This window comes from Xenopus tropicalis, chromosome 4 (assembly GCF_000004195.4).
Source record: "Xenopus tropicalis strain Nigerian chromosome 4, UCB_Xtro_10.0, whole genome shotgun sequence".
Lineage (NCBI taxonomy): Eukaryota > Metazoa > Chordata > Amphibia > Anura > Pipidae > Xenopus > Xenopus tropicalis.
Window position 1 is genome coordinate 86,873,349 of NC_030680.2, and position 10,808 is coordinate 86,884,156.

The 10,808-nt window shown below is 36.3% G+C and overlaps 1 protein-coding gene across 3 annotated transcripts in view; it reads left to right on the forward strand.

Annotated features, from left to right (window-relative positions):
• The window catches only part of oma1 (OMA1 zinc metallopeptidase), a 55,557-nt gene extending 45,230 nt beyond the window's left edge, over nt 1–10,327 (forward strand). For 2 of the 3 annotated variants that reach the window (XM_031900906.1, XM_004913950.4), the window contains one exon: nt 9,869–10,327. In XM_031900906.1, the coding sequence (XP_031756766.1) occupies nt 9,869–9,970 (102 nt within the window). In that variant the 3' untranslated portion in view covers nt 9,971–10,327. Of the gene's footprint in view, nt 1–1,154; nt 1,250–9,868 lie in introns of those variants that run through there. The other variant, XM_031900908.1, reaches the window with a different exon arrangement.
• The last annotated feature ends 481 nt before the right edge of the window (nt 10,328–10,808 follow it).

Here is a 10,808-nt window from a genome sequence, read left to right on the forward strand (position 1 = left end):
TTTTTTACATTTCATTTGGTGTCTTAGCAACAGGGAGCTTCCCAAAATAGTTTCCAGCAGGAAAGATCAGAAACTCTTGCATCCTTTACTGAGGATGTGAAAAGTGTGGTCTGATCTGAGACTATACCAGACTCATGACTGTATCTGTTTATACTTTACCCATATCCGACAGCATTTTCCTTTTTTCTCTTTAAGGGTGAAGATACAAAGAGCTACAAGTAGAAGCTACTTGTCGAGGCTACTAAAATAGACAATTCTTATCATTTACTGAAAACTGTCTCTATGTGTGTCTCTGTGTGTTTAGCGGAGGCAATTCTCAGTATTGTCCATGGCAGGGTATTTTCTGGAGTTTAGTGCCCGTGAAAAAGTAGCTTCTACTAGTAGCTCAGTGTGTCTTCACCCTAAGGGCAGGAGTACACGGTAAGATTAGTTGCCCCACGACAAATCTTTCTTGTCATGGGCGACTAATCTCCCCGCAATGCCATCCCATCGGCTAGAATGTAAATTGCTGGTGGGATGGAATACGCGTCGCTGCGATGTCCCACAGTCACACAAAGTTGTCTTGAGAGGAAACTTCGGGTGACTGCGGGATATCGCAGTGGCGCGTATGCCATGCCACCGGTGATTTGCATTGTCCTGGCTACAGAAATAAACAATGCTGATCATTTGCTGATAAATGTATGTTTTAGGCAATTCCCATGGCAGGGTATTTTCTGGCATTTAGTAGCCTTGACATGTAGCTGCTACTAAGTAACTCCATGTCTTCCCCCTTAAATGGTTAAAATAAAGTCTAATTTACAAGCATAAGTGCAATGTGCGAAGTACAAAGTTACACAGTTTTTTTCCGTGTAATGCAGTGGTTTCCCATAATTCTAATGCCATTGTGTCTGCCAGGGGGAGTTCCCCCAGGTGCAACTGCATCCGATTCATCTGAATAGACTAGTGGGGTAACCTTGTCATAAGGTTGACTGCATTATAAAATATGCATACTTAAGATGCCAAGGCAACAAATGCCATTGCAAGTTATATTACCTAAGAATACTACACATTTTTGCAAAGCACACTTTGTCACAAGTTCGAGATGGAAAAATATTTCTGAGAACTTTTACTGTACAGCATGTTGTTTCTCACATCTTTTTCTATCTACTGTTTAGGGTGCACCCAAGTGATTCGAAATTGAATTCCTGCAGGGTATGGGACGCATTATCCAGAATGCTCAGGACCTGGGGCTTCCTGAATAAGGGATCTTTCCATAATTTGGATCACTATACCTTAAGTCTACTAAAAGATTATGTAAATATTAAATAAACCCAATAGTAATAACTTCCAATAAGGATTAATCATATCTTTGTTGGGATCAAGTACAAGGTACTGTTTTATTATTATAGAGAAAAAGGAAATTGTAAAAATTAGAATTATTTGCTTATAATGGAGTCTATGGGAGATGGCCTCCTGAAATTCAGAACTCTCTGGATAATGGGTTTCCGGATAACGGATCCCATACCTCTATTCAATTTGAAGCTAACAGTAATTAAAAGGAGATAGATAAATCTATAATATAATATAAATCTATCTAAAACTATATAGCTTTCTTCTCATGTAGGGCCCAGATTTATTTTTTACTAATTGTATTATGTTTTATATTGTTAAAAAATATGTTGCATCTATTGTTTTGGTGCTTGCAATATATATATATGCTTATTATTCGGGATGCACTGAATCCAGGCTTTTTTTTTTAAATCCTAATTAGCGTAAATATGCATATGCAAATTAGCATCCGGAAAGGGTTAAATGAACCCACCCTGAAGGCCCAATCCTTCAGGGTGGGTTCAGGGGTTCAGCCAAACTCAAAAAAGTGGATTCAGTGCATTCCTGTTTATTATGAAATCCCCTGTTTAGCTTAAATAGTGGCTGGGGCACTTCAGGATGCAGTTCTTGGGTCTTTGGCTCAGTTCAGTAGTAGATATTAATTAGCACTAGACAACATTGAAAAAGTGCCTGTTCTTGCAAAATTATCATCTCATCAGAATAACATTTAAATTATGCTCTGCCAGAAAAGACATAGAAAATGTTTGTTTTAGAGTGTATAAATGGTCAAGATGACATCCATATAAAGTAATACACACAGTAGTACCAATATGTATGCGTATGTGTATATATATATACTGTATACCACTGCCAATATATATTGCTTTACATAACAAACCTGCAGTTAATTGCAAATTAACAAAATTATATATATATTTACTATATATATTTACTATACTGTTATATTTACTGTAATAGTATTCATTGCAAATTAACAAAATTGCCATAAATATATTTATATATTTTTTTCTCTTTTTGCTATTTTCAAATGAGATATTTACTATTCAGTAAATAATAACAATAAAGTAATAATGTAATTAGTATGAATCCTTTTAAAGACACACCAATTGCAAATGATAATATTTATCATTAAATTTAATACTCAATATGTCCCTATTGTCCAATTCTCCTAATGTTAAGTAAAGGGCATTTATATTAACTGCTGTCACATTATGATAAACGTTTCTGTTTTTCTTAGGCATGTCTACAAGAAATGGTTGTACCAAAACATTTTAAGGCATTTATGTTAGAGCGACAGAAATAGTCTGTCATATATTACTAACATGTCTAATCATTGGTGCTACTGTCACAGTAATTCTATAATAGAAGACAGACATACTTTTACACTATTAAATTGTAAATTACATTAGAGAGGCATCTAGCAGTCTGCGGAGCCAGACCTGAGCTCACTTCCAGATTATTAAGCAGTATTTCACTCAGGCACTCGCTTTGCCAAAGTTTTTCTTCTTTAAAAAAGGAAAGCTGACTAACAGAAACTAATGTATATCTTTATATAGATAAATCACTACATTTTTACAATGCATTAATGGTATAGGGGAAACAAATGTTCCTATAAATATATTGAAAAACACTATACAAATCTTCCTACCCACCTCCAGTTTAAATGCCCCCCCTATGTTTCTCCTCTGCTATCTATGTATCCTGTTGTGTACTCACTGTACTAATATTATTTACTAGAAAAAAAAGGTTTACACATTCTGTGTTAGCAACTGTAGATTCAGATGATTCATTTTCACATGGATGGGGTAGTAATTAATACTGCTGGTTTTATAGAGCAACAGAAATGTACTGAACAGAAGAACAAAGCTATAAACGCAGGCTTTCATTGCAGTTAAATACACACCTGCAGCCACACACACCCCCAATACAATTTGTTTTATGTAGATAATGAAATAAGAACAACACATCTTTACTGCTCCTGAGTTTATAAAGATATTATAGTTGCTAAACATATTCTCATATATGCCTAACCAGCCAATTTATTTTAAATCTAATCTTCCCAGTGCAAGTGGAATGGGCTGTTCAAATATGTGCCTTGTGCCAATGCTTCAATCAGCCAGTTTTGGTGAATAGTAAAAGCAGACAGCTGTGCAGGTCCATGCATCCATTCTGGATCCTTTTGTTCCTTATTCTATTCTCAGCATATTAATCTTAGCATATTAAACTGTACAGGAAGGCTTCCCCACTGGGGGGTTGGGAATGTCATCACAAAGCGCAGGATATGGGTGGGTCTTTGTCAGACCAAACTTACCCATCCCACTGGTTAACCAACAAGTCTTTTGCAAACCTGCACAACTCTAATAGACAGTGTTTGTCTACCACATTCTGTACCTTTACAATGAAGAAAGATTGGATGATGCAAAATCCTGGAATATTCTGCAAGAGATTGAAGCGTGAAGATTGAATACATGTTGTATAGAGTAGAACCCACATTTTACATTTTTCAGGGAAGAGAAAAAATGGTGTAAAATCCAGAAAAATACAAAAGCATGGAAATGCATTTTGTGGGACCACAAAAAAATGTGTCAAATGAGGGAAAACTCAAGGGGGAACTCTGGCTTCTAAACCAAAATTTGTTGAAGAGCCCTACACAACACATATGCCCCTAAAATACCTATCACTGTAATCTTTTCCTTCAAAAAGTATGAATAAATACCATTTTTACATGCTGAAATCCAGCTGCACAATGGTTCTTCTCTTTCTGCATCATTTGAAATCCTGGCAGGAGAGGAGGGACTAAAACATTGATGTTACAAATTGTAACAACTTCTCCACAGCTTACAGACAGCTACATAACCCACAATGCATTGCACTGTGATGTTCATTTCCTTATTGATATGACATGTGCAGGTAATTTGGAGATTTGGAGGATGCAGGCTGAGGACAGTCGACAGTCAAAGTAGTCAGCAAGATCAGCAGGAGAACAGGGGGGCAGGCTTAGGTAACTGTTCCAAACCATATTATTACATTAAACATCATTAAAGGCTGCATATTTTTTAAACCTTTTTTTTCTAGTAAATAATATTAGTACAGTGAGTACACAACAGGATACATAGATAGCAGAGGAGAAACATGGGGGGGGGGGCCATTTAAACTGGAGGTGGGTAGGAAGATTTGTATAGTGTTTTTCAATATATTTATAGGAACAGTTTCCCCTATACCATTAATGCATTGTAAAAATGTAGTGGTATATTGCAAAGTTGCTTGAAATTATGTTTACTTTTCAAAAAGCTCAAGTTGTGTTTGAGTGAAGTTCCCCTGTAAAATTAGGGAATGTAAAATTAAGGTTTCACTGTATCTGATTTTTATTTTACTCAAAAGATTTTTTCTGAAATAGATTAAAAAAAATAATAATTTTGAGTTTAGTGCTTTGAAATAAAACATCACAGAGAATACAATGTTGTTGTGGGTATTTTTATTCACTAAAAAGAGAGCGAGATGGTCAGAGGTCTGAATACTTTTGCACTGAACAAGTATGGGATCCTTTATCCAGAAACCTGTTATCCATAAACTTTAAAATTACAGAAAAGCCATCTCCCAGAGCTTCATTTTAATCAAATAATTCACATTTTAAAAAATGATTTCCTTTTTCTCTTTAATAATAGTACCTTGTACATGATCCCAACTAAGATATATGTAATCCTTATTGGAGGCAAAACAATCCCATTGGGTTTAATTACTGTTTAAAGGAGAACTAAAGCTTAACTGAAGAAATAAGATAGAAATGTTGCACATTATGTTTTGGGCTTTTGTACCAGCCCAAGGTGACCACAGGTCCCTTTAGCAGGGAAGATCTATGCCTTTATAGATATCCCCAGTAGCTCCCCATCTTCTTTTCTGCTGATTCACTGCACATGCTCTGTACTAGAGGTAAGGGATCCCTTATCCAGAAACCTGATATCCAGAACGCTCTGAATTACATAAAGCCTGTCTCCATTTTAATCAAATAATTCAGATTTTTAAAATTGATTTCCTTTTTTCTGTAAAAATAAAACAGTGCTTTGTATTTGTCCCAACTAAAATATAATTAATCCTTATTGGATGCAAAATAATCCTATTGGGTTTAATTAATGTTTTATTGATTTTTTTTTTAGTAGACTTAAGGTATGAAGATCCAACAGAAAGACCCCTTATCCGGAATACCTTTGGTCCCGAGCATTCTGGATAACTGGTCCTATATCTGTACTGTCAGCTACTGAGCTTAGGGGCCAACTCACAATATACTGCATAAATAGAATGTAAATGTAACCGTATAAGGCTGATTAGCAATTAATTTAGATTTGCATTACATGACGTCTAAAACCAAGGCATTTGCATCAGATTTTTGATATATATAATTAGCCCTGTAGCACCAGCTTAAATGAGTGATGAACCCAAAGCTTAGCTTCTCAGCGTCTGCTCAGAGCACTGGACAGTTCTAACAGAATCCAAGATGGGGACCTCCTGTGACAACTGTAAAGACCTATACCTCTACTACTACAGGGATCCTGAAACTTTGAGCCAGTGCAGTCAGTTTATTATATAAAATATGACGTTTCTAGCCATATTCATTTTTTGGGTTTAGTTGTCCTTTATAGGATTTTTTAGTAGACTACGGTACAAACATCTATATTACAGAAAAATCCCTGGTCCTGAGCATTCTGGATAACAGGTCCCATACCTGTAAAATAATTTTAACCGTAAGTGAACTGCTTACAACATTTTCAGGTTTAATATTTGGAACTGGACATTATAGTTGCCCTATAACTAAAGTTTTTTTGTGATCTACAGAAGCTTCCGGAGCTTGCAGTTCTCTCAAGCTGAGTTTTCAATTTAACATCTGTGTTTAATATTGTTCTACTGTCCTTTTCCTTAGAAAGTGGGAGCGTAGCTCATTATGTTAAAAGGCTTCTATGCTTACTGTACATTGCAGTTTTAAAAAAGTTTATTAACCTACAACTTGGATTTCTGCTTGCAGTGGGCAAGCTCACAGCTAAGAATGCACATGACAGATACAAACTACAGTCTTTGTCTGGCTCTGTTATAACTACTGTGCCTGGATGTTAATAGAGATTCTACAATGAATGTAAATAGAATTGAAAGCACATCCTCAGAAATGCACTAGTTGTTAAATTGGATTACTAAATCTAAATGACTAAACTATTTGTGAGGCTGAAATAAAACTATACAAAACATGATTATTTCTTTCGTTCAGGTTCAATGAATTCTATTTTATCTACGAACATTAAGCATTACCTTACACATGGGCCCATGGGAACCCTTGCATAACTTTTTTTTAATAAGAACTTACGTACTTATTACTGCATGGCCACATGGTAAGCTAAAAATCACATCAATCAAGTGAAGACCGTTTTGCAGAAATATAACTGTATATAAAAATTTCCTAATGGACTATAGTTATTATTAAGGCTATGTTCCACTTGGCATATTCTCTGCCAGTGCTCCAAATATGCACACTTGAGTGCTTTCAGTCTAAAAATCTGCTCTGTTTTTGAAAACGTAAGCGGTTTTACTAGGGCATGCTGGGTTATTTGTCCAGTACTGATTGTATCACTAGTCATAGGCATTTTATGTCTAAGCAGCCTCACATGCTGGGTGTTTCATGAGAGGTTACTTTACTGTAGCTTTAGTTCACCTGTCTACCAGGTATACACAAACAAATATAGGGCAGTAAGACAGTATTATCTTGTATTTCATTATCCAAAAATAATGCTTTTTTTTGTTAATGATAACTTATTTTAAGCAGATTAACCCCCCCCCCACCCCAGTTGTAAAAGAGGCACAAAATTGCCCTGGCTGCAGTAACCCATTGCAACTAATATGATGTTTATGTAATTTAAATATTATCCAGGCACTCCACTATATAAATTTAAAAGGAACACATTACAGAAAAAATCTGCACTTAATAGCAAAAGACATTTAGTTAAATAGTTTATACGTACCTGCTTTTCTCTTTATGTAGCATCTCTTCCAAGAAACTTTAAGCTTTCAAGTACTCTCTCTCATCTGTTTTTGAAGGGGTTAGAGTTGGGAGAACTAACACTGAATAAATATTTAAAAAAATACAAGACATTCACATCAGCAATTTGTAGCAGATTGTTTGCACACACACTGGTATGGCACAAATTGGTCATAAAATGTGATCTGATCTTCATCTAAGTCACAATAATAGACAATCGCAGTCTACTTAAACTAATACCACACAAATAATTAAATGTTTCTATGTTTTAATTGAACACACCATGTAAACATTCACAGTGCAGGTGGAAAAAGTATGTGAACCTCTAGACTAATGACATCTCCAAGAGCTCATGTGAGTGAGGTGTCAGCCAGCTGGAATCCAATCAATGAGATGAGATTGGAGGTGTTGGTTACAGCTGCCCTATAAAAAACACACACCAGTTTTTGGTTTGCTTTTCCCAAGAAGCATTGCCTGATGTGAATGATGCCTCGCACAAAAAAGCTCTCAGAAGACCGTCAATTAAGAATTGTTGACTTGCATAAAGCTGGAAAGGGTTATAAAAGTATCTCCAAAAGCCTTGCTGTTCATCAGTCCACGGTAAGACAAATTGTCTATCAATGGAGAAAGTTCAGCACTGCTGCTACTCTCCCTAGGAGTGGCCGTCCTGTAAAGATGACTGCAAGAGCATAGTGCAGAATGCTCAATGAGGTGAAGAAGAATCCTAGAGTGTCAGCTAAAGACTTACAAGTGTGTCTGGCATCTGCTAACATCCCTGTTAGCGAATCTACGGTACGTAAAACACTAAACAATAATGGATTTCATGGGAGGATACCACAGAGGAAGTCACTTCTGTCCAAAAAAAAAAAAAACATTGCTGCACGTTTAAAGTTTGCATAAGAGCACCTGGATGTTCCACTGCAGTACTGGTAAAATATTCTGTGGACAGATGAAACCAAAGTTGAGTTGTTTGGAAGAAACACACAACACTATGGGGCACATTTACTAATGCACGAACTGGCCGAATGCGTTTTTTTCGTAATGATCGGTATTTTGCAATTTTTCGTAGCCGTTACGACTGTTTCGCAAAATGTCGCGACTTTTTTGCAGCTTTCGCGCCGAGTACGAAAGATTCGGATTCATTCAAGCTTCAGTATGGTGACTTTTCTTGGGCCAGGTGGGAGCTGCAGAGTGCCATTGAGTCCTATGGGAGGCTTCCAAAATGCTAAGTCTGAAAGTTTTGCCCGCAGTTTACGAGCGCTCAATACGAAAAAGTCGCGACAAGATACGAGCATATCGTAACGGCTACGAAAAAGTTGCGACTTTTTGCGCAAGTCGTAATGGTTACGAAAAAGTTGCGACAAGTTACGAAAAGTCATAACGGCAACGAAAAAATCGCAAAAAATACGAAAAAGTCGCAAAATGTTTGTTTTCCAATCGGAATTTTTCCAATTCGAATTCGTGTCTTAGTAAATCAGCCCATCCATATGTGTAGAGAAAAAGATGCACAGCACACCAACATCAAAACCTCATCCCAACTGTGAAGTATGGTGGTGGGGCATCATGGTTTGGGGCTGCTTTGCTGCATCAGGGCCTGGATGGATTGCTATCATCGAAGGAAAAATGAATTCCCAAGTTTATCAAGACATTTTGCAGGAGAACTTAAGGCCATCTGTCCACCAGCTGAAGCTCAGCAGAAATTGCAACAGGATAACGACCCAAAGCATAGAAGTAAATCAACAACAGAATGGCTTAAACAGAAGAAAATACACCTTCTGGAGTGGCCCAGTCAGAGTCCTGACCTTAACCCGATTGAGATGCTGTGGCATGACCTCAAGAAAGCGATTTACACCAGACATCCCAAGAATATTGCTGAACTGAAACAGTTCTGTAAAGAGGAATCGTCAAGAATTACTCCTGACCGTTGTGCACGTCTGATCTGCAACTACAAGAAACGTTTGATTGAAGTTATTGCTGCCAAAGGAGGTTCAACCAGTTATTAAATCCAAGGGTTCACATACTTTTTCCACCTGCACTGTGAATGTTTACATGGTGTGTTCAATAAAAACATGGAAACATTTAATTATTTGTGTGGTATTAGTTTAAGCAGACCGTGATTGTCTATTGTTGTGACTTAGATGAAGATCAGATCACATTTTATGACGAATTTGTGGTGAAATCAATATAATTCCAAAGGGTTCACATATTTTTTCTTGCAACTGTATAATTTTAACAGGATGAGAACAAGAAAGCAATTGTGAATTTTGTTTGTGCATTGAGGTGGGTGCATTGTGTGCTAGCCCATTAAGTAGTGTGGGAGGTGGCTGCATTCTTACTTCTATATGTTTGCTTCTATATGTTTGAAATGCAGATTTTCCCTGTTGATTGTATTGAGCTATTTTCAGCAATGTAACAGTCATTTATCTCTTATGTTTGAAAACTTTTGATCAAATCTCTTACATCCCATAGTTTGCTATGCAAAAATAACACAATGACTACTGATATTATTCTCTTTTTCAGGCTATTAAACTAAGGGAAAAGTGTAACTGTCCAGCTCTTCCTTTTCCTGATCCAAGATTGGTTTTCGATTCAAAGCATTTTTTACAAGGCACAGTGGATTGAACAGATCGTGCTATCGTTCCACTCTAAGAGAATAGAAACATCCAGCTGCATTTTCTAAAACTAGAATTGTAGAGGATACAGCATATAATAACACTGTGAAAATACATTTTTAAAATATTGTACTTGAAATTTTGTATATGGTGTGTCTATTTTTTGTGTCCTGAAATTTCTTTATTTTCAACACAGTCTACGGATAGGCAGCTTTCAGATATTTCAGAACTATTAATCCTTGCATTCCTTAAGGATCTCAATTTGTTGGGCACTGTAGTTTTGTTGTTTTTTCTGATATGTAGATCGCTTAGATGTTAATGGTAAACTCTTGGGTTTATTTGTTCAGTGCATTGAATTTCACCGTAGTAGTAATTTTAAAAGTTTTGATGATTAATAGGAGAGTGTCAGCTTGTCCAGGTGAAATTCATGCTTGAAGAGATGATTTATACAAAATATAATGTTTAAGGTGCAGCTGTTAAAAATATACAGATGAATTACATTGTGTTGAAGCATTTGGCTCACATGACAGTACCTGCACCTCACTTATGGCCCATACATTGAATGTTGTCGTTCGGGTTTTTTTTTTCTATCTGACTCCATATGCCCAAGACTCCATGCAATTTTAGTATGACATTTTCCTTTAGTTAGGATAGTCAGGTCCTTAATATGTGGTATAGAAGCAAACTAGTTCACTACATGAATACCACACTGGCATACAAGCCTATTTTAGTTAATGAACTAAAATTTTCAAAAGTTGTTTAAGGATGTAACTTTCACTCAAAATATCTGCATAGTTGCATTGAATTCATACACTAATTACAGTCTTTTCCTATCAAAATTGTATCCA